Below are 27568 nucleotides of genomic sequence, written 5' to 3' on the forward strand. Positions count from 1 at the left end.
GAAGAAACTTATGGTTTTTGAGTTATTTATGAAAAACTGCTTTAAAACATGGATTTTTTTCAGGAAAAATCAAAACTTTTGATCTTTAATAACTCAAAAACTATTGATTTATTGAAATAACTCTATATAACAAATTTTACTTATAATTTGTTCCTCTATCGATTAGTGGTATTATTTTTAATAAAATAATTTCCACCCCCGGGAAGGGGTGGCATCCTCCCCCCCCAGGGTAAAAGCGCAAGTTGGCACCATGTCACCTTTGTTTCTTGAGGTATCCTCTACATACTTACCAATTTTCATGAAAATCGATGGAGGTTCAACGAAATCGGAGGTGAAAACCTTCATTGACTCCACTATAAATTTTAATTTGTGTCGAAATAGGGTATCTATGTTTTATTTTCCACTTTTTACTAAAAACATTCGAAAGAGTCCTATTATTTCATAACTTGCTTAATTTTTGATTCTATCAACTTCTTCTGGAGCCCAATTGATAGGTATTCCTGTGTAGGTACTTTGACAAGTCTTTAGTAAGTATATGTTATAAAATGCATGGTTTTCCCGTTATTTAATCTTAAATACTTAGAATTGAGTAGGTACTCGCCGAAGAAAATATACATCCAATTACCTGTAACTCACTAAAAGGTTTTTCAAGTAAGGAGTTTATTCTGTTTTTTATTAGCTTCTATTTTGGTAATGACAACTTTTTTGTAAAATCTAGTTATTAAGTTATTTATGAAAAACTGCTATTATATTATCAAATGCATTTTTTCACGAAAAAATAAAATCTTTGATCTTTAATAACTCAAAAATTATTGATTTATTTTAATAAATTTATATAACACATTTTGCTTACATTCTGTACCTATATCGATTTATGGGAGTTTTCTTCATAAAATAATTTTTTACTAAGAATCGCCATCCCAAGAAGGGATGGCATCCACCCCCAAAGTAAAAGCGCAAGTTGGCACCAATGTCACTTTTGTTTCTTGAGGTATCCTCTAACGTCTAACCAGTCTAACCACTCACCAATTTTCATGGTAATGGATGGAGATTCAACGAAATCGGAGGTAATAGTCGATTTTAACCTTCAGACACTGTACTAACACTTTTTTAGCCCTATCGTGACATACTGCGTATAATTGAAATCATGGCCACCGATATCGCTGGTATGGGAGCACTACTGTATATAAATTAATTTTTACCCTTATTATTTTATCCTTCTAATACGTATTACTCAAGAAACGAGTGCTCACATCACGTTGATTAAAAATATCGACCCATAAGCGAAACAATTGCACTTTATTTTGAAGGTTCGTGTTTCCAGTCTGTAGATAACAGAAGATAAATCTCCCGCTGTTTTCTCATACTAAGTCAAGATGCTCGTACCGTAAAACTTAAAAACAATTCCCTAGATGCCCCTTTGCACGCTTTTCTTGTATAACAAGTATGTGCAACGATATATTTTGGTCGGAAAAACCATTTATTTCCCGGTGAACATTCAATAATGGAAATGGTTGCGTTGAATTTTGAAATTGATAACCTCAGTTTTCATAAAATATACTAAAGCAAAAATACCAAAAAAGAAAGGTTTAGCGGTCTTTTGTCCTTGTAAAATATACCTACTTAAACAAAAATAAGAAAAAAAGAGATTTAAGGGGAAAGGTCAGTAGTTGTAATTCTGTTGTATAGCTACAGAAAGTCCCAGAAATATATAGGGTGAGGCAGATTACTGGCCTATTAGAAATATCTCGAGAACTAAAGGCAACAGAATCATGAAAATTGGAATAAAGAGGTTTTGAAGGATGATCTATTAAATGAAAATATTTTCATCTCTTTGCAACTTCCGGTTATACCGGAAGTTGCTTATAACTTCGTTTTTTTAAATGGGACACCCTATATATTTTTACATTTTTGGATTCTCTTCGATGTCTTCTTTTTTAAAATATAAGGTTTTGTAATATTATACAGGGTATTTTAAAAGATAATTACGTTTATTTATTAATTTCGTAGCAACATTCACACCCTGTAGAATTGTAGTAGTTTGACATCTAAAACTCTACTTACGTTCAAATGATTTTTAATATACTCTACTATTGTTAAGAATCATTAGTATAGCTAAATTTTTAATTTTAGTATACAGGGTTGGTCGAAACTCGGAATGAGTATTTTCTGAGTTTTCTTAAATGGAACACCCTGTATTTTTGTATTGTAGTGAAATGATATTTTATAGTACTTTTTTATTTCTTAAGCATTCCCTATACCTAACTGCTTTTTTTTTGTGAGTTATTGGTGTTTCAAACTATACATTAATTGCAACAAAAAATACGTAAAATTTTATTAGGTTGGCCGTGAAAATACTCAATCCCAGATAATTTTTCAGAAATAAATACATGTTAATCCAGACTGCTCCTTAAAATTACCAATAATGGTTTAGCTATCGAAATACCTACTTAGTTAAGATTGTTGGTGAGATTAACAATTAAGCACAAATTAAAGCAGTTAGGTATAGGGAATGCTTAAGAAATAAAAAAGTACCATAAATTATCATTTCATTACAATACTAAAATACAGGGTGTTCCATTTAAGAAAACTCAGAAAACATTCATTCCGAGTTTCGACCAACCCTGTATACTATAATTAAAAATTTAGCTATACTAATGATTCTTAACAATAGTAGAGTATAAGTAGAGTTTTAGATGTCAAACTACTACAATTCTACAGGGTGTTAATTTTGCTACGAAATTAATAAAAAAACGTAATTATATTTTAAAATACACTGTATAATATTACAAAACCTCATATTTTAAGAAAGAAGACATCGAAGAGAATCCAAAAATGTAAAAATATACAGGGTGTCCCATTTAAAAAAACGAAGTTATAAGCAAAGAGATGAAAATATTTTCATTTAATAGATCATCCTTCAAAACCCCTTTATTCCAATTTTCATTATTCTGTTGCCTTTAGTTCTCGAGATATTTCTAATAGGCCCTTTATTTGTCTCACCCTGTATTGTAGGGAATAATATTAAATTAAAGCAAAACGCAATAGATGTATATAATATACAATTGAAAAAAAAAAGTGAATTGAAAAGAAGACTCAGAAAACAATGGCAATTAACAAGATCAGCTCAGAGTATAAGAAGCCTCAATAAAGCACAAAAAGAACTAAAAAATGATAAGAGCCGAAAAAATGCAATTTTTTAAGAATTGTTACAAAAACCAGATGCAACTCTGGCAACTGACTACTTGTTATGGAAGGCTACAAAAACCTTACAGAGACAAAGAACTATAGAATTCACTGAAACCTACTAAACATACTGAAAACTATACAATTTCGCCAGTAAGAACAGAAACAGGAAAATGGGCGAAAAATTCACTAGAGAAGACCGAAATATTTGTGACACACACACCTTAAAAAAAGTTACAATACAGTAAAAATCTAGTGACGCTGGACGTTGTCCCATTATTTCAGAGCTGAAGATATAGCACCAAAACTTCTTCCATTTTGATGTATTTCCCACTTTGAATCAAGTGTGGCTGCTAATGGCTAATATCTAGTATGAGGATGGATACTTTACTAGTCCAGGGCGCATCTGTTTTGAGATGGACGTTGAGAGGTGACTCAAATTTTTTTGCAGAAATTGCTTGAAAATAACTCAAATAATAATATTTGAGTTATCCTCCCACTCAAAATGGTCTGGAACATTGTTTAAATAATCAAAATGTCAAAATATGAAGGAAAAATTCGATTTTTTTATTGGTTTTTTTATTATAACTTTAAAACTGTTCATTTCTGAGAAAAGTTGTACTGACATAAAAGTTGCGTAATTAAATTTCCTACAACATAGAGTTGGTTAAAATTCTAAAAAATAGTCACCCTTGTTGCAAAATAGCAATAATTGCGAAAAAAAAACCATAAAAAAACAAGTATTCGCATTTTACGATTTTCAACCATTTATGCTACACTTAGGACCTTCATATTTTACCCAGAAAAACTTTATGATATAGTAAAACAAAACTGTACATTTCATTAAGATCGGTTTAATAGATTTTGCAAAATAAATTTTGCAATCCAGCTTTCGCAAAAAAAAATTCATTTTTTTAAATGTTACAGGACTGAAAATAAAGCAGATAGCAAGTTGAATTTTTCTTTGCTTATAGAAGTGTACTGTACCTTTCATTTGCAATTTTCAAAATTAAAATCGATTAATTATCACGGCGTTGGGAATTTTTTTTAATAAACATTAATTTTTGGTGCTACGCGCAGGACAGCGGTGTTCGATTCACACAAGTTGATTTTCACCAAAATTTCTTCGAATCTTTATCTAATATATTATTTTCTTAGTCTATATTTTGTTGTATGTTAATATTTTAATTCCACAAAAATCAAACTAATTTTATTATTGTTTGTGAAATATTGTTTAAACAATTGCATATATTTAAAAATAGTAAACATTTATTCTCTAAGTTAAAATATATGAACAAATAAAGTTTTTTCTAGCTAAAAAGCTAATAAAATGTTATTTCAAAGGATAGAGTATGTGTTTTTATTTTGCAATAAACAAATTTATTTATTTATATCGAAATGTAATAAAAATTAAAATGTATCAATCATTATCAAAGGTCATTGGAATGCCCAATCAGAGCAAACTATCCGCTGTCCTGCGCGTATCTCCAATAATTAATGTTTATTTAAAAAAATTCCTGACGCCGTAGTGGTTAATCGATTTTAGTTTTGCAAATTGCAAATAAAAGGTACAATACCCTTCTATAAGCAAAAAAAATTTCAACTTGCTATCTGCTTTATTTTCAGTCCTGTAACATTTGAAAAAATGATTTTTTTTTGCAGAAGCTGGATTGCAAAATTTATTTTGCAAAATCTATTGAACCGATCTTAATGAAATTTACAGTATTGTTTTACTGTATCATAAAATTTTTCTGAGTGAAATATAAAAGTCCTAAGTTTAGCACAAATGGTTGAAAAACGTAAAATACGAATACTTGTTTTTGAATGGTTTTTTCGCAATTATTGCTATTTTGCAACAAGGGTGACTATTTTTTAAATTTTTAACCAATTCTATATTGTAGGAAATTTAATTATGCAACTTTTATGCCAGTACATTTTTTCTCGAAAATGAATTTAAAGTTATAATCAAAAAACGAAGAAAAAAATTTAATTTTTCCTTAATTTTTTGACATTATTTAAACAATGTTCCGGACCTTTTTGAGAGGGAGGATAACTCAAATATTATTATTTGAGTTATTTTCAAGCAATTTCTGCAAAAAAATTTGAGACACGTCTCACCGTCCAAATGTACTAATATTTTTACAGATGCGCCTGGTCTATACCCCAATTTTCCATTTCCAATTATTTGTAATGCCCATTTTTGTATAAAACTTTTAGCTGTTCGGTTCGAAGATTCCTTAAGCTATGATCGCCATATAATAATGTACGAAAGGGCCTTCGTCAGGTATTAAATAATTGGTGTCTTCTAACTCATGTTAGAAAATGTATCTCATAGATGGATCTTATTTAACTGCAGGAGGCAGGAATAACATAAATAAATATGTAAACTGACTTACGTTGGTTTATTCAATCACTAAATATTTTCCAGTTGTACTTTACAGGAGATAAGGTAAATACGTATCCTTTCTCGTAAAATTAATACCAGGCAATAATTAAAATTATGAAAATAACTTCGTTTACAATCTTTTTTGCACGATTGATCATTTTTGACTGTTTACCGTGACAGATTTTACGTCAGTAGGTGACATTTACTAGCAACTCGACGGTAAGTAATCCAACTCGACGGTAAGTACTCCAACTCGACGGTAAGTAATTCACTTACCGTCGAGTTAAAAAATCTATTAATTTTAATTTATTTTTTGAAAGAATAAAGAAAACTAACGAATTATTTATTAATATTGAAACTTATGGTAGAATTTGTTAAATTATTTAATGAAATCCCACTTGTTTGGGCTGTGGTTTCACTTCTAACAGAAACTCCTGCAGAATCGCATACATTAGTAGTATTACTAGTATTGCACAATATTTTTTCGGCAAAATCTATTTTATTTTGAAGAGAATCTTCTACATAGCTTTCTGCCACTGTCGATGAACGCCAACCTCCATGACGCTTTAATCCGAGGACATCAACACCTTTATTAGCCAAAAGCGTTGCTGATGTCTCCCTGAACGAATGGCCAGTATAGTTCTCGGGATTAGGCAAATTTAAGAATTTGGCAATTTGAGAAGGCCAGCCCCCGATTGTCCCTTTCCCTATTACTTGAGCACAACATTTTCCTTTGGCGTATCTTAAGAACAAATGATTTGATTTTACTTGTAATGGACGAAGTTTTATATACTTTTGCAGAATTTCTAAATATGGAATTTTATCGTCTGGTTTATTAACGATTGTAAAAGTACGCTGGATGTTCGTTTTTGTATTGGGTACTTTTACAATCATTAAACCATCGGTTTGTTGGATGTCATTCATAGTAATATTATATAATTCTTCTCTTCTACAGGCACCAGATATTCCCAATATCATTGCGACCTACAAATTATGAAAAAATCTTCATTAGAGTATTTCTTTTACCTAAACTAGCTTATATTACCTTGTGAACTAGAAATTCTTCATCCGCTGCTTCCATTAGAAATTTTTCAAATTGCTCCCGTGTAAAAATGCTTGCTTTCTTAGGCCTATAGCATAGCCAACATTTTTTCTATTCAAATACGCGATCAAAGTTGAAAACTTGGAAATATCAATGCCATCATAAAGAAAAACGGTGGATTTAATCATTGAATATTCTGCCCAGAGGCTTCCAGGAGCTTTAAACTGCATATGTCTTTGAACGAAATATGCCAATAGTAGTCGAGAAAATGAAGCTGAAAAAATGGCAAGACCTCGCAATTTTTTCGTCCAGCATCGATTTGTACAAAATTTTGGGTTTAGGCTCATTACATCCTCTAGTTCATTTTCTATATTGAGCCGTTGTACGCTTTTGGTTTTTTATGGGTGAAAACTACCCCTAATTGTAAAAAATTATAAAATAACATTTTAAACTTTAATATTGTCAACATTTGGTTCTTATTAGTTACATAATTATTGTTTTATGCTTTAAGATATACTATCATAATATTTCAACCCTTAAAACCATTCTTGTTGGAGTGGTTATAACCAACCTATATATAAAAAATTTACTTATCCTAAAAGAATAATTTCGGCTTGCATCGATTTACATAAAAATTTGAGATTAGGATCATCTCACCCTGTACTGCATATTCTATATCATGCTTAAGGGCGTTGATTATTTTTAGGGGCGTAAACTACCCCTTATTGTCAAAAATTATATAAAAACATTGTAAACTTTAATATGGGTAAAATTTGGTTTTGATTGGTTAAATAATGATTGTTTTATACTTTAGGATATAATATCATAATATTTTAACCCTTAAAACCACCTTTAATACCATTACAGTTTTTATAAGTAGATATTTTAATAGATCTATACAGAAAAAAAAATAGAATTAAACAATTACAAAAACATTTATTTACACACAAATACGAATTTACAAATATGTACAAATACAAACACAAATAGTTTTTTAGCCATCTTCCAGTATACGAACCGGTCCTGTGCTATTTAGTCCAGAGAAATAAGATTTTTCTCGTGACACATCCCCCTCCAGGCCGAAACCAAATTTTTTGAGTAGTATGGACATCTATATTATTAACCTATATGTTTCCTGCAGCCGATTTTGATGATATACATAGTTATAAACAAATGAAGTTCGAAAAACGGTAAATTATCGCTTTTTTCGTCTATTACCAAAAAGTTAAGCACTTTAAACAAATTTGAGAGTAAGAAACTCATAAATCGTATAAAAAACTTCAATATGGCATTCGCTGAATATGTCCATCCTTATTGGTTGCTTAGAAAATTGGAAAATAAATCCTAAATTTTGAGTTTTTTTAAATATTCATAACTTAGGTAAAAATTAACTTAGAATCTTCTTATTACACGGAATGCCGAGACTTCTTGTACTTAAATTATATTTTAAATTTCAAAGCAATTGGTCAAATAGTTTAAAAGTTATTTAATTTGTTTATCCCAAATTAATTTTTTTTGCAACACTATAAGTCAGAAAATTACGAGGTTACAATAATACTTCAGACAATTTATGAAAGAAGAACATTTATACTATTACCTTAATTAAAAATAAATGACAAAAAATAATTTTAAACAGTGTAAAATTATTTTGCAAAAACATGTCGATTTTTTGCTTACTTATAAACAATTAGAATAACTTTTTAACCGTTACAAGTAGAAACATTATTTTTTCACATTTAGAAAGACTGAATTTTTATACACATTTAGAAATAAAAACAACTGTTCTAGGACATTTAGGGACAAAGTTAGCCCCCCCATTTTTTTAATTCGCATGTTTTTGCAAAATTATTTTGCAATATTTATAATTATTTTTTGCCATTTTTTTTAAATTAAATAAATACTGTAAATTTTCTTCTTTCATAAACTATCCAAAATATTACTGTAACTTCATCATTTTCTGACTTACAGTGTTGCAAAAAAATTAATTTTGGATAAACAAATTAAATAACTTTTAAACTATTTGACCAATTGCTTTGAAATTTAGGTTATGATTTAAGCACCATAAGTCTCAGCATTCCGTGTAATATGAAGGTTCTAAGTTAATTTTTACATAAGTTATGAATATTTATAAAAACTCAAAATTTATGATTTATTTGGCAATTTTCTAAGCAACCAATAAGGATAGACATATTCAGCGAACGCCATATTGAAGTTTTTTATACGGTTTATGAGTTTATTACTCTCAAATTTGTTTAAAATGCCCAATTTTTTAGTAATAGACGAAAAAAGCGAAAATTTGCCGTTTTTTGGTCTTCATTTGTTTATAACTATGTATATCATCAAAATCGGCTGCAGGAAACATATAGGTTATTATTGTAGATGACCATATTACTCGAAAAATTTGGTTTCGGCCTGGAGGGGGTTGTGTCACCAACACGATATTTTTTTCCCTTATTTCTCTGAACTAATTACACATGTTACAGTTCAAGTTGATTATGCAGTTGGAGTTGACTCCAACTAGTTGGAGTCGACTCTAACGGCTGGTTTCAGTAAAAGTTGATTATAAATATAAAATGAAGATTTATATTCAACATTTACTAGTAAAAGTAGACTCCAACTAGGAAAAGTATACTCTTCCCAATGCCATTTAGTAAAAGTTGATTCTGATTCACACAAGCAGCCCATTCTAGAAATTAAATTAATGTTACTGAATATGTTCAAATTAGTCTAGGCTGTGTCGTCGTCCCCGTTAGTGAAATTACTCCGATTCGAATTTTTTGCACAAACTTACTCAAAAAGAGGTCCTTATAACAAATCTACTGGGTGCCAGGCAGTATCTTGATCGATAAATTGTTTAAACAATTTTTTTAGACAAATTCACAAAAATAATTTTTTCACTTCGAACAATTTTTTTTTAGATCATTTGAGTTGTTCTGAGCAAAAAAAGGTATTTTGAGATTTTTCTCTAAAATTGATTGTTGTCGAGTTATACGCGATTTAAAATTTGAAAAATGCAAAAATAGCCATTTTCAAGGCTTAATAACTCGGTTAAAATCCATTATTATGAAAGTCAGAAAGTGACCAAATCAAAGTTTATAGCCCCCTATACAAGATCCAGCAGAAATTTTTGTCACTATTTTATTACTAAGCTTTATCTTTAATTATTAACAATGAGCGCTAAGTGCGTATTAGGCGGCCGACAATGGTGAGTGCTAAAGAGATGCACCATTTGGGCCGTCCAATGGTGAATCTCACTCGCACTCACATTGACGGCCGCCTCAATACGCGCTTAGCGCTCATTGTTGATAATTAGAAATAATATCTCATTAATGAAATAATGACAAAAATTTCTTCAGGATCTTATAGAGGTAGCTTTAATCTTTGATTTTTTTTAGTTTCTGACTTTCATAATATACAGTGAGCACGTAAAGGTTGGAATAAATTCATTTTCTCGCGAATGGACGATTTTAGAAAGAAATCCCGAAACAGGTCAATTTTTATTTTTAAATTACGACTTTTTGGCATATATACCATACTAGTGACGTCACCCATCTGGGCGTGATGACGTCATCGATGATTTTTTTAAATGGGAATAGGGGTCTTGTGATAGCTCATTTGAAAGGTAATTCAATTCTCTATTCAATAATATAACTAATAACATAATTTTTTATACAGGTGCCCATTTTTTTTTATTTTTTTGAATAAATTTACTGACAAAAAGAAGAATGCAAGTAATTTATTTAATTCAAAATACATTTTACTGCTCTCATAAAACAGAATAAAATGTTTATTTGAAAAATAATCATTGCTTTTCGCTTAAATTAAATGTTCAAACTGTCAAGAGGAAGGTGGGTGGCTGCTTTAATACTGAATTTAAGCAAAAAACAATATTTTTATTTGTCAAATACACATTATTTCCTGTTTTCTGATAGGAGTAAAAAGTATTATGAGTGAAATAAATTACACACATTCTTCTTTTTGTCAAAAAATTTAATTCAAAAAAAATATTTTTTGGACACCCTGTATAAATAATAATGTTAATGTTTATATTACTGAATAGAAAATTGAATTACCTTTTAAATGAGCTATCACGTGACCCCTATTCTCATTTAAAAAACGCAGATGACGTCATCACGCCCAGACGGGTGACGTCACTAGTATGATATATATGCCAAAAAGGCGCAATATAAAAATAAAATTGGACCTGTTTCGGGATTTTTTTCCAAAATCGTCAATTCTCGAGAAAATGAATTTATTCCAACATTTACGTGCACACTGTATAATATCGTATAACTTTTTGCCTTTCGGACAGTTCCGGCGCCAATTACATATTTAACCCTGTTTCAAGTAACTAATGTCGATGTACACTAGCCCAGGGAGCCCGACGGCTTAACGTGCTCTCCGAGGCACGGTGAGTGGGCTCGTGCCTTTATTGGAAATGAAAATGGTTTGTCTTTGGCAGGGCTCGAACCCACGTGCACTGGCGTATGAGGCCAGCGATTATGCCGTTACTTCACGGCCGATCGCTTAATATTTTCAAAGTTATATAAATTTGAAAAAAAATTATTACTTAAATGGAGCGGCGGATAAAACGGAACGGCGGATAAATGAAGGGCGGATAACCGAGACTCTACTGTATATTCTGTTCTGTATGATACGCAAGAAAAGCTTTAGAATGTTATTTAATAAACTTATAAGGCGGAAGTCCTGGCATAATTTGGCATTATTCTTTTTAGGTAGTGGTATGAAGACTGATTCAAGCCATGTTTTAGGGATAGTCCCTGTATTGTAAACATTATTAAATAGTCCAAGAAGAAGGTCTAAGTTTTCTCGTTGATTAACTTCAACAGCTCAGCTGGTTTTTCATCCTACAGATTTGTTGTTTTTTAGTTGACGTAAAACATATTTCAGTTCTGACTTCAGTATTGGAAGACCTTCATCGTTTTCGGTATTTAATGTAGGAGGTTCTCTGATGTGATAGAAGAGTTCTTTTATATAGTCTTCCCACATGTTTATTTGTTCTTCAGGGCTTGAAATCAGTTTGCCTTGATTAGATTATTTAGTCCTTGTGAATATGTCGTGCCTGTGAATTCCTGAGTTTCTTATACAGATGGAAGTCATCATGTTTTTTATATAAGTTTTCGATTTCTTCACATTGTTCTGTTATCCATTTTTCTTTTGCAATTTTTATTTTTTGTTTAATGGTTCTATTTAATGCTTTGTACATTGCTTTGTGCTGTTTGAATTGTCTTCTTTTATCCATTAAATCCAATATTTCCTCTGTCATCCATCTTTGCTTCCGTGGTTGCTGTTTTGTGAGCATTTCAGTTGCCGTTGCAAGGCGAGTCGGATTTCCTCCCGAAGGCGAAAGTTAAGGATGTTTAATTATATGAAAGTGTGCTAAAAAACAATGCGAAAAATTAAAAGCCATTTAAAATACATTGTTACTTCAGACACACTTTAAGCCCTTCATGTACTGCTATCTATATTTACAATTTTCACACAATAAAACCTTTACTTACATAATATGAGATAAAGTAGATAAAAATTATTTTTGTAAATTTAACAAAAATTGGTTAAACAATTTGTCGACCGCGGTACCGCGTGACACCCTGTGTATTTGTTATAAGGATTGTTATACGGATGTATTTCTTTGAGTAAGTTTGTGCAAAAAATAGAATCAGAATAATTAACCTAACGGGGACGACGTTACAGACTCTACTAATAAGTAGTTAAAACGGTCAAGACAAAGAAACGCACACTCATCAAAAATGCACTTGAGATTCTCGTATAATCAACATTTACTGAATCGATCCAGGAAGAGTCAACTCCAACTAGTACAAGTTGATTTAAATTTTTAAAATCAACTTTTACTGCTCGTTTCAGTTGGAGTTGACTCCAACTAGTTGGAGTCGACTCTAACTGAGAATCAACTTGAACTGTAACATACATACATTGAAAATTATCCATATTCGGACTATCCGAATTTTTCAAAAAAAAATTGTTTTGTAAACATAGCTCCTTCATTTTTAGCGATAAAAGGTTTTTCAAAAATGAATTTATAGGATTTTTGAAGAGTTATAACACTGTGTAAACTAACTTCCCTAAGATCCCTTAGTTTTTATTTAGGATGGGTTTAAACGGCTTGAATAAGGGGGTGTTTGCTCGTAAATAGAAGTTTTAAACAGCTATATCTCACTAACTGTTCATTGTAATGTAAATTTATGCACAAAAGAATTTTAGTTATTAAAAAAGATATAATTTAATAGTCCATCATTTTTTTCGTATATTCAGTATTTTCGTAGATATTTTGAAGTAAAAGGTGAAAAATGGGAAATCCCAAAAAATTTATTTTTCTTTAAACTCCAATTTTTCTAAAATTAGGCATTTTAAATAGGTTAAACTGCTTGGGTGTATTGACAATACAAATATAAAAGGAATTACTGAAAGGTGAAGACCAATTTTTAATTACGAGGGTAGTTAGGGGGTTGTTTTCACTGAGTTTTTCATAGAGAAAAACAGGTACCGACCTTTTTTTGATCATAAATCACCTAATTTTTAGTCTAGAAACTTTTTATTATTATTTTTTGAAAGGGCTACCTGTGTACTTAAAAAAAGATTATTTAAGTTTTTCTCTAAAAATGCAAAGTTTTTCCGTTATTTTACTTTGAACATTTCAAATTATGCATTTGACGAAAAAAGCTAACTTTTAACATGCCGTATCTCGGTTTGTGTTAGTCTTAAAGATATTTCAGAAAAGAATTTGTTTTGAGTTACTAACAGATACAATTTTGATATCTACAGTTTTTTTATTAAATGCATATTTTTCGAGGTATTCTCAAGAAAGCCTCTAAATAGTCGATTTTTTCATCGGAAAGCCGTTACTTTCAAGCGCAAATAACTCGAAAAATATTAGTTTTACGAAGAAAATGTAAAAAACATTGTTTTCTTAGAATTACTTTTTACATCGACTTACATGGTTAAAATGTAATAAAAAATTCCTTCCCCCGAGATGGGGTGGCAACCACCCCAATATTTTAGCGTACAACAGCATGATATAGAAAATGATCCTTGGACTATTCCCTACCTTCTGTGAATATTTCAAGTAAATCCATGCTGGACGAAAAAATTGCGAGCCAAAATGCTTCATTTCCTCGACTATAGAGTCTTTTCTTCGATTCTTAAATTCTTGCCTTCACACCATTTTTAAAAACTTTGGTAGTTATTTTGATAACGGATTTTGGATTTTTCTGGAATAATTGCGGAACACCCTTCTTCCCAAGCCCGTTCAATTTCTTCAAATTCACTTTCGCTCATATTTTAATTTATAATAATCAAAATTGTACTTAAAATTATTGACAACTAAATAAAAACTCAATTCTCCATTGTTGTTATGCACCCTAGTTACTAACTAACAACCAAAGTACTATCTATCTTGATAAAATGAATGAAACTAGTCAATATGACGAAAATGTTTAATTTTATAATTTATAATGGTATCAATCGTGCACAAAACGTTATAAGCATGTCGAACGTTAAGGGTAACCGATCTCAGACAATAATTGGAGTTCGATCGGTATAAAACCCTTACCGTTCTCCATACTTAATATACTATTTCTATGTAATCGTTAATCGGTAATCGTTTTCTATGTTTACTTCACCGCGTTTTTATTTAATTAGTTCAATGTCAACTGTTCCTTAGTCGGCGCACACAGTGGAGGCGGTTTCCGCTAGCGGGCAACGCTAGCGGGACCCGCTTTTAAACGTTTTCAAAAAGAATGCACGTCTTTAAATGTACACGAACATAGTCAAAGCAGGTCCGCGCGGTCCAACCGCCTCAACCCGCCTGACCGCTTTTGCTAGAATGAGAATTTAGTTTTTTCCGCGCGGTTTTAATGTTTACTGCAATGATAATTTAGTTTATTCGCTCTTTTATAATAACAATTAATAGTTCTCCATGGATTAATTTTATAAATAATTGTACATTATAATAAACAAAAGTAGGTAATAAAGTCAATCTTATTGAAACCGTAATTTTGTGTGACTTAGGTATTTCTAAAACCATTCCAGTATTAACTATTAACTAAATCAGTACTTGAAAAATAAATTTACAACAAAACTACTTACCTCAATGTTATAACAAGCCTTTCTTCCGGAAGGATAGCCTGCTTATGTAAATTACACCAGTTTTTAATTAAACGATACTCCTTCTTCTTCTTAAAGTGCCTATCCGTTCCGGATGTTGGCGATCATCATGGCTATCTTGACTTTGTCTACCGCAGCGCGGAACAGTTCAGTGGTAGTGGTATTATACCACTTTTGTAAATTTTGAAGCCAGGAAATGCGTCTTCTTCCCGGTCCTCTTTTACCATTTACATACCTTCCCTTGGAGAATCAGTTGGAGAAGGCCGTAACGTTCTTGATTTCTCATTACATGTCCTAGATATTCTAATTTTTTTGTTTTGATGGTTATGAGAAATTCATACTCTTTCCCCATTCTACACAGGAATTCCACGTTAGTAATTCGGTCAACGCAGGATATACGTAAGATGCTCCTATAACACCACATTTCGAAAGCTTCGAGCCGATTCATAGATGTAACAGTTAGTGTCCAAGCTTCCATTCCGTAGAGCAGAATTGTGTATATATAGCATTTCAACAGACGGTATTTTGTTTTTAATGATATGTCTCGACTGTTGAAAATGGGTCTCATTCTAAAGTATGCTGCTTTTGCTTTTATTATTCGCTGTTTAATTTCTGAGTAGTCCCATTCGCTATTTAAATTCGTACCCAGATATGTATATTCTCAACTCTTTCGATATTCTGTTGGTTGACTGTAAGTTGAGCGTTTAATATTGTTTTTAACGATACTCCACTTTCTCCAAAATATATTTAAAAGTCTCTTGAGTCATTCTCATATACTGGAAGAATCGTTCATTATCTTTTAATTTTTGATGCTGATATTCTCCATATGGTAGGGGAGCCCAAGCGGGGATTTTTGCAGTTACTCGAGCGCGTTAGATTAGCATATGGGGAGAAACCTGGTACCCTGTAGATGTACCTCTACCATATATTGGCTCTTAACACAGGAGAGTTCGTTAAGGGGGGCCCGAAAAACAAAATCTATCCTTAGAAAAACTCGAAATTGTCAGATTAAGATAAGGTAAGTTACGTACATGCAAAAGAGTGTATATTTCAAAAATTTGATGATTTGAGCCGGGCGTAAGGAAATGGGTGAGTTTTAAAGTTTCACAAGAAAAAAGCTAATATTTCGCGAAATGAATGACAGATCGAAAAACTAAAAAATATGTGCTCAATATTTTTTAAAAATCTATCGAATGATACCAAACGAGACTTCCCACGGAGAGAGGTGGGGGGTAAATTTAATATTTTAAATACGAATCCCGAGATATTTCGCGAAATGAACATCAGATCGAAAAACTGTAAAATACACTTATTCAATATTTTTGAAAAATCTATCGAATGGCACCAAACACGACCCCCCACGGAGGTGGGGTGGGGGGTTACTTTAAAATCTTAAATTGGAGCTCCCATTTTTTAGTGCTGATTTGGATTCCTTATGCAAAAATAAGTAACTATTATTCGAAACAGTTTTTCGAATTATGGATAGATGGCGTTATAATCGGAAAAAACCATTGTTGGAAATGAAAAATTAAATTAAAAAATGGCAAGCGCCCACTAAAATGGAAAACTTTACTTAACTTTTTTTGGTTTTAGGACCTACTCTTCACAACCCAATAGGTCCCCAAAGCGCTCGAGTGACTGCACATTTAGCATACTTCGCTCCCCGACTAATAAATTAATCTTTCTCGATTAATAGGATGTACATCAACTCTCTTTCTTTTCAGTTTAGTCAAAACAGAATCTAAAGCAATTGTATCATCATCGGAAGACGACATTTTGCTACAAGTAGTAGACGCAACTGCCAGATTTGAACGATCTCTCTCGCTTTTACCCGTCTTCACTGTGTTACCATACACGCGCGCGAGAACCGCGCGGTTTGCCCGCTAGCGGAAACCGCTTTCACTATGTGTGCCGCCTTTTAGGTCGTAAACTTTAGCTACATCGACAAGGTTGCTGTTAAATGATACTTACAAACATTACACATACTATTTTTAAAATTGTCACATATAGCAGCTTAAACTTATTAGTTCCTTTGTTTGTGTTTTATTATATTATGTTGTATGTTAAATTTTGCAATTTATAGTAATTTTGCAATATATTGGTTTTTGTTTTTTTACTTCACTTTTTTAAATTGTTTATATTTTTTTTATTGACGATTTATCTAATTTTATAAAATTGTATTTGTTATTGTTATGTATATCTTTTTCGTGAATCTATATTAAGCTTTGTCCATAAAATTGTATAATTTTCAGTGACAATAAAGCATATTTCTATTCTATTCTATTCTATAAATCAATTGTTACACGCAAAAAATATTGAATTGGTTTAATCTTAAAAATATTTGATAAATCTAATAAATAATCATTAATATAATTATTAAGGTTATACTTCTTTAGCCGCGATTGGCAGTAAATGTTATGTGCGCGAATTCATCAAAAGTCTTCTTCCTGGGCGCAGCTCAAACGTTTGTAAGGGCTCTGATTGAACTAATAAGCAACTGTCAAAAAGCTTACGGTGTAAACGTTCAATTGGTATATCTTCCCACATGACTGATACGTCTAGGTGGGTAAATGGTAAAGCGCTTTGATTTACAATCTAAACAACCCCACAATACGCGGGTTCGATCCCCAATGCAAGTTTTTATTTTTTTATACATTTTATGATTGTAAGTATATTATTATATAATTTGTTTCAGAAAATACGTATTTAGTTAAAAATTTTGGCAACAATTATTGTTCAGAAATCATTTCTTTGTGGTATTTTTCAATGTGTTTGTCTGTGTTTTATTCTTTTATTTTTTTAATTTTTGGTATTGTTTTAATAAAAATTTTTGAAAAGTAGGTAGTAAGTATTAACATTAGTTTAATTTTTTTTATTAACATCGAAGATTTTTACAATCTGTTTTACAGTGAAAACAATAAGTAAAATTGTTTGTCTTTACAATGACAGAGAGATGTAAGGTCCAGTGACAAAAGCATCATGACACACACACATTAACTTGTTTACCGGTGAGATGCGCACATACACTGATAAGCGAGCACGAAAACTAAAACTGGCACAGAACACAATGGCTGGAAGCTGTTGAAGACATACCTTAGTCTGCTGTAGGCTCTGTCAGGATCGGTTAGGTAGGTCCAAGGGATCATATCGCTTCAATCTCTTCGCTTATTGGTTGTTGAGAACATTGTTTGCCAGGGTGTTAGGATGTACCCGCAACCTTAGTTTAATATTTAAATAAAATATAAATAAACTGTTTAAAGTTGAAATCATTTAATAGAAGTATAACTTCTTACGTGTGTACAAAGTACACACATTCTTTTTTGACATAATGCCACACTTGTTTCTGACAACGCTATAACCTTACAACTATTTGCTAGCATAGACGTAAGAACTTTAATTGTTTTTTGAATTAAATCGACGACATTTTTGTGAATAACGTTTGAACGTTTATCGTTTAACACTTTATCGTCTGTCCAATTACAATGTTGATGTTAACATATTTAACAGACTTAAAAATTTACGGCCTTGGGAACTCCATTGAAGTATTTAATTTTAATATCAATTTTACCTTTGCTCTTCGTATTAATTTGATCTTTATATCAAATTTTCATTTGTTTATATTCATTAATTTGATCTTTATTTCAAATTTTCAAATTCATATCTTTAGGTTGTTGGTTCCTGCAGTAGCTGATGATAGCTCGTGTTGGGCCAAAACGAGTCCATGTATTTTAATCTTATAATTGTTTTTAATAATTTTTGTAGTTCGTCTTGAAGAAGAAAGAAAGGAAAAGGACAATCAAGATTAGGCGAATATATACTAATCTACAGTGGAGTAGCAAAAGAAAACAGGGCCAAAGAAGGTGTAGCATTACTAATACATCGTAAATACCAAAATCATATAAAAGAGTGTCAATATATCGGAAAGATTGTCACAGCGAAAATTAGAATGGAAAAGGAAGACCTAAACATCATCGGAGTATACGGCCCAGAAAATAACAAGCCTCAAACAACTAGGGAAATCTTTTATGACGAATTACAACAAGTAGTAGATCAAGTTAGAGGGAAGATGATAATACTGGGGGATTTTAACGCTCGAATAGGTAACCAAGTAATACTCGGAATTAAGCAAGAACACAATGAAAATGTTAAAAACGAAACTGGAGAACTGATGCTAAACTTCTGCACGAATAACGAACTTGGAATAAACAACACATTTTTTGACCACAAAGACCAACATAAATATACATTCAATAACACTTGTGGACAAAGATCTATGATAGAATATGTTGTAACCAACAGAGATATACATCCATCAAAAATAATCGACGTAAGATGTCTCAACTAGTATTATGTAACATTAGTATTATTATGTATTATGTAAAATAGGAATCATTATGAAATATTTCACACCCAAGACGGCAGCCAAAATCAAAGTCGAAGGACTACATACGGAATCCACGGAATAGTTATACAGGAAAGAATATCAGAGAAGATTGCTGAGAATGGAATAGTGGAAAATGATAACATCGATGAAAGCTGGCAAAAACTCAAAGATAACATAATCAACGCTGCAACAGAATCACTTGGAGAGAGAAAAGTAACGAATACTCACATATTAAAGAAGAAAACCCCGTGGTTTAGAGAGGAAGTTAAGATAAAATGTGAAGAAAAGAAGAAAGCATTTTACAATACAGAACGAAACAAACACAACAGGCATACAACCACTACAAACGAATCAGAAACGAAACGAATACTTTAGTGAGGCAAATAAAAAGGGAGCACTGGCAGAGTTTCTCAAAACAGATGGAACACGACTTCTACGGAACACAAAAAGAAGTATGGAGAATGATCAGAGGGCAAAGAAAGGAGATGAACGAATTAATAAAAGCGAAACACATTCAGAAGGAAACATGGGCAGACTACTTCCGATCTCTATTTGCTAAAGGCGACGATAATGAACCACCAACACCTGAAGTTACAACAAACGAAGAAATAAACATCGAGGAGGGATGGGTAAAGGAAGGATTAGGAAAATTAAAAAATAGAAAATCTCCAGGAGAGGACAGAATATCGAAGAAACTCCTAAAGTACGGAGGACAAGATCTAACATTAACACTAATACAAAAAATAATAGAACAAAACAGAATACCACAAGAATGGAGATCAAGCATCCTAATACCTCTCTTCAAAAAAGAAGACAAATCGGACCCGAAAAAGTACAGAAGAATTAACTTATTAAACACAACATTAAAATTAACAACCAAAGTGATAACAAACAAATTGAATGAAATTATAACATTAGCAGAAGAACAACAAGGTTTTCGGTCGGGAAGGACATGCACTGACGCTATATTTATGAGGCAAGTTCAAGAGAAATCGTTGGAATACAACAAACCGGCATATTTATGTTTCGTGGACCTTAAGAAAGCATTTGGCAGGGTCACATTAAGGGACGTTATCCATTTGTTATACTCGAGAGAGGTACCTCTAGGAATAATTAAAACGATCGAAAACATCTACCAGAACAACACAATAAAAGTAAAAGTGGACGATGAATTAACTGACCCAATTTAAGCCGGCAATGGGATGACAGGGGGATTCCTTGAGTCCTTTATTGTTCAACCTGATCATGGACGAAATAATAAAAAAAAAGTAAGAACTAAAAAAGGATACCAAATGGGAGAAAAACAACTTAAAATAATCTGCTATTCGAACGATGCAATACTAATCTCTCAAAGTGAAGATGATTTACAACGTATGCTGCACCAATTCAACATAATCGCCAGAAAATTTAACATGTTAATTTCCTCAAAAAAGACAAAATGCATGGTTATAACAGCAGATCCAATAAGATATAAATTGGAGCTGGAAGGTCAGATAATAGAACAAGTGATGAAGTTTAAATACATAGGCATCACACTATCTAGCTACGGAAGGCTTTGCACAGAAGTGGAAGATCAAGTGAATAGAGCAAACAGAGCCTCAGGTTGCCTGTATGACAGAATATGGAGATATAAAAATATCGGAAAAAAAATTAAAGGCAGAATTTACAAAACAGTCATCAGACCAATAGTGACATACTCGGCAGAAACACGACCCGACACAGAGAGGACAAAAAGATTGCTCGAAACAGCGGAGATGAAAACCCTTCGAAAAATCGATGGTAAGACTATGGGAAAGTGCTAGAAGTACAGATATACGACGGAGATGCAAGGTGTATACCATTAATAGCTGGGTAAGAAACAGAAGAATAGAATGGAATGACCACATAAGCCGAATGACAACAAATAGGATAGTCAGGACAGCGAGAGACGGTTCCCCAATAGGAAGACGATCAGTGAGAAGACTACGAAAACGATGGAACGACCACTTACTAGAGGCACATTGAAAAACAGACAGAGTCATGTCTATACAAAAAGAAAAAGAAGAAGAAGAAGAAGAAGAAGAAGAAGAAGAAGAAGAAGAAGAAGAAGAAGTCTTGAAGAAAGTGCATTATTACCTCTAGACCACATTCGTGAAACATGTACATATAGTCATAGAAGATATGTTCCTATGAAAATAATTTTTAATAGTGTCTCGTTTAGACCAATAATTTAAACTGTAAATGGAGTATATTTTTATGTACCCCTTTGCTTTCAGGTATGGGACGTTTTCAGAGACGTTTGTCGCTTCTGGAGGGTCCACAGCAAAAACCCTTCGAAGCTACGACGTAGCGCTAGTGAAAAGGATCCCATTTCTCCAGATACCATCAGGTTGTTGTGTTCCGCAGCTGTCTCCCCGAGTAGTTTGATTCCGTATGGTTGTAGAGCTTCAGGTACCATCGGTGAGTACAAATAGACTAAGAATAAAATTTAAAAATGATAAAAGAGATGTTTATTCACGCTTTTGTTTTAAAATATCTACATTAGTTCTTCAATGGTATCTCTTTTTATGTATTGCTTATCTAAATCAGTACCTGTCTGCTCTGGATATCGAGATGAGATATAAATATATCTTCATCTAGTTGTTAAAAACCAAGAAGGCTCTAAGTTCTAGCGCCTTTTCTATCCAGCAGTATGGAAAAATGCTTATGATCGTCTCATTAGATACTCTGGACACTAAAACTCCACATGGGTTTCTGCTAACTGAATGTTAGCAGCAAATACAGGATAACGTGTTTAACGTATAGTAGATTATTTTTCAGCATAATACTGCCGAATGTACCATTTCGTGAATCTGACATTTTTCTTTTGTTTGTTTGTGAAGTAGGTACGTAGTATTCTCTACGTCTTTCTGCATCTCAAAGATCCTCATTTTATTCTTCTACTAAAATCATATCTATTTAATCTCGGAGAGCTATAATTTTATAAAGCTTGAGTGTAGTCGTAAAATTATAGCATCTTATTTGCTATATTTTGAATTGAGAAACGTTTGAGAAGCAGGATAGTTTACTGAAATGAGTGAGCTGAAAGTATTTGGAAAGAAACCAGAAGGAACCAATGAGGTTAACTATCTAGAAATAACACTGGATTTTTAACTCAGTTGGAGCACTCATATTTAAAATATAACTAAAAGACCTACGTGTAGTCCATTGAAATGTTACATTTAGTGTGAATTTCTTAGAGGAGTCAATTTTATTTTTTTAATGTGTAGGGGGGTTCAGTAGAAGCTTAAGATCAAGTTTTTGGGGTTGAGGCCCTTGTCCCCCGGCCGCCATCTTGGAAAAAGAAGTGCAAAGGGCTTTCGCGCTGTATCTCGTAAACTAGCTACCCTACAGAAAATTGAATTTCATATAAAATGATGCAAATTAAATTTTCTACAATTTTATATGTATTACTTTTTATCGTAAAGTGACCAACAAAAACGTTATAAACAAAAATAAGAAAAAATTTTCTGAGAAATTTCCTTTTGGAGGTTATAACTTTTTTTATGTTCATTTCACAATAAAATGACATCATAGCGATTTTGTAGAGGATTTTTCAATAAACAATTTTCACTATAAAGTTATTTAATTTTATTTATTATCTAGGTTTTACAGCGCTCCAAACTTGACCAGATTCTCGAATTCTCCTAGAAAAATAATGCTTTTCTATCTATATATTAGACGAGCGGCATTAACCGTTATGCCAACCACGAAAATCAAATTTAAGGTGAATGATCAATTTTGGTCTATTTTATGTTTTCGGTGTCGCTGAATCCGAATATGAAGTTAATTTTTATCTAGAGTTGGTGGAACATGTTAAAAAAATAAATTTTATACAAAAATGCCAAAAATCAATTTTGATGATTTTTAAAATTTACCTCGCTGTATCTCTGGTCGCTGTAAATATTTCCTTTTAAAAATTTTACTGTGTCATGTTTGAAGTATGTAGATAACAATGAAATTTGTCCAAAATGTTTAAACACATTAAAAAAGGAGTTGTTAATTTATTAACTGGTCATTCCATTTCAAATCTCTCAATTTTGGAGCAAAAAAAATTTTGGACCTCCGATTTGTCTGAAAATTGGTATATAGCTTCTGCGGGACGTAAAAATAAGATATTTAAGGTCAAAAAATCTTCTTCTTTTTTTCTCAAAATGTTATTTTATGCGATTTTACTGTGATTTGGTGTTCATTTATACAAATTTGCATTTTCTATCGTAAAGTATCAATGGAAAACATAATATTTTAATAGGAGGGACTCAAAAATGTCATTATATGGCATTATAACAAGTTACTTTGATTCAAAACAAGCTTTTGATCAAATTTTATAGTGTAGAAAACGTTAAAATACCATTTTGTACATTTTTCTTCATTCCCAAAATACATCATAATCGATTTGGCTGAAAATTTGCCCACATATAGACAAAACATAGGACTTTAAGTGGTGAGAAGGATTTGAATTATATTACAATACCAAAAAAGTTACATGCAATATTATAGTCAAAAATATAGGCGTCTTCTGCAAGTACAATTAACTCGAAAATATCGACCTCACGACAAAAATTGTTAAAAAAAAATTGTAATAATTGTAAATACGATTTATTTGGAACAATTTCAGTTCCTACCATTTTTGCCGAAAAGTTAAAAATGGCGGAGATATTGAGCAAAACAGGTTCTCCTTTAAAATCAAGATGGCGGCTAACGTAACGGAGGAATTCATTCATGATTTTAAATTTAGGCTACTATTGACTCCCCTAAAGATCAGAAAAATAAAATTTTGGGCAGCTCGGCATTCAAGGTCAAATGCTATCCCGACTGGACTAATATATACTTTTGAGTCTGATATTACTGCATGTAACTTTTTTGGTATTGTAATATAATTCAAATTCATCTAACAACTTAAAGTCCTATCTTTTGGCTATCTGTGGGCAAATTTTCAGCCAAATCGATGATGATGTATTTTGGGAATGGAGGAAAATGTAAAAAACGGTATTTTAACGTTTTTTACACAATAAAATTTGATCAAAAACTTGTTTTGATTCCAAATAACTTGTTATAATGCCATATAATGACATTTTTGAGTCCTTTCTATTAAAATATTATGTTTTTCATTGATACTTTATGACAGAAAATGCAAATTTGTTTAAATAAACACCAAATCACTGTAAAATCGCCTAAAATAACATTTTGAGAAAAAAAGAAGAAGAAGATTTTTAGACCTTAAATATCTTATTTTTACGTCCCGCAGAAGCTATATACCAATTTTCAGACAAATCGGAGATCCAAAATTTTTTGCCTGAGTGATTTGACATGGAATGTACCTAACATTTTGTCATCATATTTCGTTAATGTTGTTCTGAAGCTATTTCCTTGTGGCATTTTTATAATTACGTATTTTTTTATGGGAAATAAGCCACAATTTTACTTTCATATTTCGTTAGTTTCATGTTTACTTAAAAAAGTTGAGTGACAAACTTTTTAGTTTATAATTTTAACCAACACAACAATAAAATATAGTTCATGAAGAAGTTTTTTGAAAAATTTTAAGTCAAAATATATAATAGGAAAAAAGTTATGTTACTTCATATACAAGCGGCACACCCCAAAAAACGCTTATATCTCGAGATCCTGACCACGGTGTGGTGAATGGCTAATTTTGATCGTACTTTATGATTTTGATATCAAAAATCGTTTTTTTGCTCTGCTTAAGAATTTTGCATTTTGCGGTTGCGTCATTCTTCTTCTGAAGCGGCGAATTTGTCCTCAAACAACTTCTTGGGCCTTTTCTATATATGCTTAGAGTTATAAGTTTTATAGTGAGAAGAAAGGTCAAAAACAGATTAATAATAGCATAGGAATGTTAAAATCATAAAAAATTGTATGAATAAAAATATATATAGATAGAAAAGTAAGCCTACCTTTTGTTTTTATTGTATCCCTATGAGCATTCGAGAATCTGCTCAAGTTTGGAGCGCTGTAAAACCTATATAAATAAATAGAATTAAACAACTTTATAGTGGAAATTGTTCGCTGAAAAAACCCCTACAGAATTGCTATGTTATTTTATTTTAAAATGAACTGAAAAAATGAACATCCAAAAGGAAACTTGTTAAAAAAAATTACATTTTTGGTTATATCTTTTTTGTTGGTCACTTGACGATAAAAAGTAATAGAAACAAAATTGTGGAAAATTTAATTTGCTACATTTTACGTTGAATTAGATTTTCCGTAGGGTTGATAGTTTACAAGATATAGCGCGAAACCTCCTTGCACCCCATTTCCAAGATGGCGACCGGGGGACAAGGATGGCGACCCCAAAAACTTGAACTTAAGCTTCTACTGATCCCCCCTACACAATAAAGAAATAAAATTGACTCCTCTAAGAAATGCAAGGTACGGCCTAAAAAATGTAACATTTTAATGGACTAGTGACTCTTCTGGCACTGCAGACGATTTGTAGGTAAAACCTGGCGGTTGAAGCCAATGATAATTTGTTGTTTACACACGTCAGAGTACTGATAGTTACCTACGCTTCATAGGTTATTGATTATGTACTATAGAAAGGAACTACAACGTTAACGGGGTTTTATTATTTCATATGGTCAATGAATCTCTATATATGAAAAAACCGCGGAGTGCTACCATTTAAAGGGGTGCGTTTTTGAGAAATGGGTGAATTAGTCCGTGGGCACAGGTTACATTAGGGTGAATTCTATGCACTTTTGGTAGAAACACGTCTACATAAAAATTCTTCCTGGTTAAATTTCCTATCTAAATATAACTTTTTAAAGTCAAAGATACGTTTTTTTACAAAAATATATTCAAAAGAAAAAGCACAAAGAAACCCAAAAGAAAGAAATTTTGTTTTTTGTCTCATAACTTTGGTCCACGGGGATATAGGTATAGATATTGCTTTAGAGAAAAAAAACTTACATATTTTCTCTTTAAAATGGTGTTTGGTAGAGGTAATTAGGATTTATAGTTTTCGAAATATGATTTTTCAAAATTCGCCACTCACAGCAATTTTCTTTGTTATTTCGCAAATATTGTTCTGTAACTTTTTTCTACGCAACTTTAGGCATATGCAATGGTACATGTAAGAGGAATAGAAATCAATTACCTTTAAAACGTTCTACTGTATAATGTTGTACGACTTTATTTAAAGAGGTTATCTTTTTCAAGATTTTATACTTTTACCGAGTTTTTATATTTTTACGATTATTTTTAAATTTCCCATTCTAACTTTTTCTACATTTAGGTATATATTATATAATAAAAAAAAGCTTATTCTGTTTACTTTAAAATGGTGTATTATAAAAAAATTCTAGGATTATTTTTTAATAAGATATGCTTTTTAAAAATGTAATAAGTACTTTCAACGATTTTTGATTTATGATTGAATCTTATTTTTTATAGGTAATACTTTGGATCCGCTTGACTCGGCCGGGCAAACTTCAAAATATGGATTAATTCCAATATTTACTGTCAAAGCTCATGCACCACAAGCTTTGCTTGAAAAAATAGCATGTAAATGTACCAAAGGATGTACAAAAAACTGCGGTTGTAGGAAGATAGGAATTAGTTGTTCAATTTTCTGCAAAGGGTGCATGTACATGGGTACTAATTGTGGGAACTCTAAGATAACTGAGGTGTTAGAGGAAGATATTGAAGCTAATGCTAACGAAGAGATGGACTTTGGTCTTGAAAATTTTTTAAATGTCAACGTTTAAATAATTTTAACTAAAGTGATGTTTTATAAGACATGTTTCTGTAATTTTTTTAAAAGAAATAATTTTAAATAATACGGGTAAAACAATATCAAAGAATCACTCGGTTTCCATTATTTAAATATAGATGGTACACCATTTTAAAGAGCAGAAAGTAGGTCCTCTTTATTGAGCAATACCTATATAGTATATTCATGTACAAGAAAAAAAAAGTTATAATGAGAAATTTAAAAAATAATCCTAGAATTTTTTGTAATACACCATTATAAAGTAAACAAAGTAAGCTTTTTTTATTATATAATATAATATATAATATAATATTATATTATATATAATATATTATATAATAATATTATTTTATTTTTATATTATATTATAAAAAATCGTTAAATGTATAAAACTTTGAAACATCATAATCTCTAAAAAAAAAGTCGTACAACGTTATACAGTAGACAATTTGAAAGGTAATGGATTTCTATTCCTATTACGTTTGCCATTGTATATACCTAAAGTTACGTAGAAAAAATTTACAGAACAATATTTGCGAAATAACAAGGAAAATTGCCCAAAATTGCTGTGAGTGGCGAACTTTGAAAAATCATATTTCGAAAACTATAAATCCTAATTACCTCTACTAAACAGCATTTTAAAGAAGAAATATGTAGGATTTTTTTCTTTAA

At 31.5% G+C, this 27568-nt stretch overlaps 1 protein-coding gene across 1 annotated transcript in view; it reads left to right on the plus strand.

The window, feature by feature from the left end:
- LOC114324307 (ras-related and estrogen-regulated growth inhibitor) overlaps positions 1-27568 on the plus strand; it is a 365537-nt gene that overhangs the window by 302226 nt on the left and 35743 nt on the right. Inside the window, exon 5 of the mRNA XM_050651462.1 lies at positions 21399-21582. Coding sequence (XP_050507419.1) covers positions 21399-21582 — 184 coding nt within the window. The remainder of the gene's footprint in view (positions 1-21398; positions 21583-27568) is intronic.

This window comes from Diabrotica virgifera, chromosome 1 (genome assembly GCF_917563875.1).
Source record: "Diabrotica virgifera virgifera chromosome 1, PGI_DIABVI_V3a".
Taxonomy (NCBI): Eukaryota; Metazoa; Arthropoda; class Insecta; order Coleoptera; family Chrysomelidae; genus Diabrotica; species Diabrotica virgifera.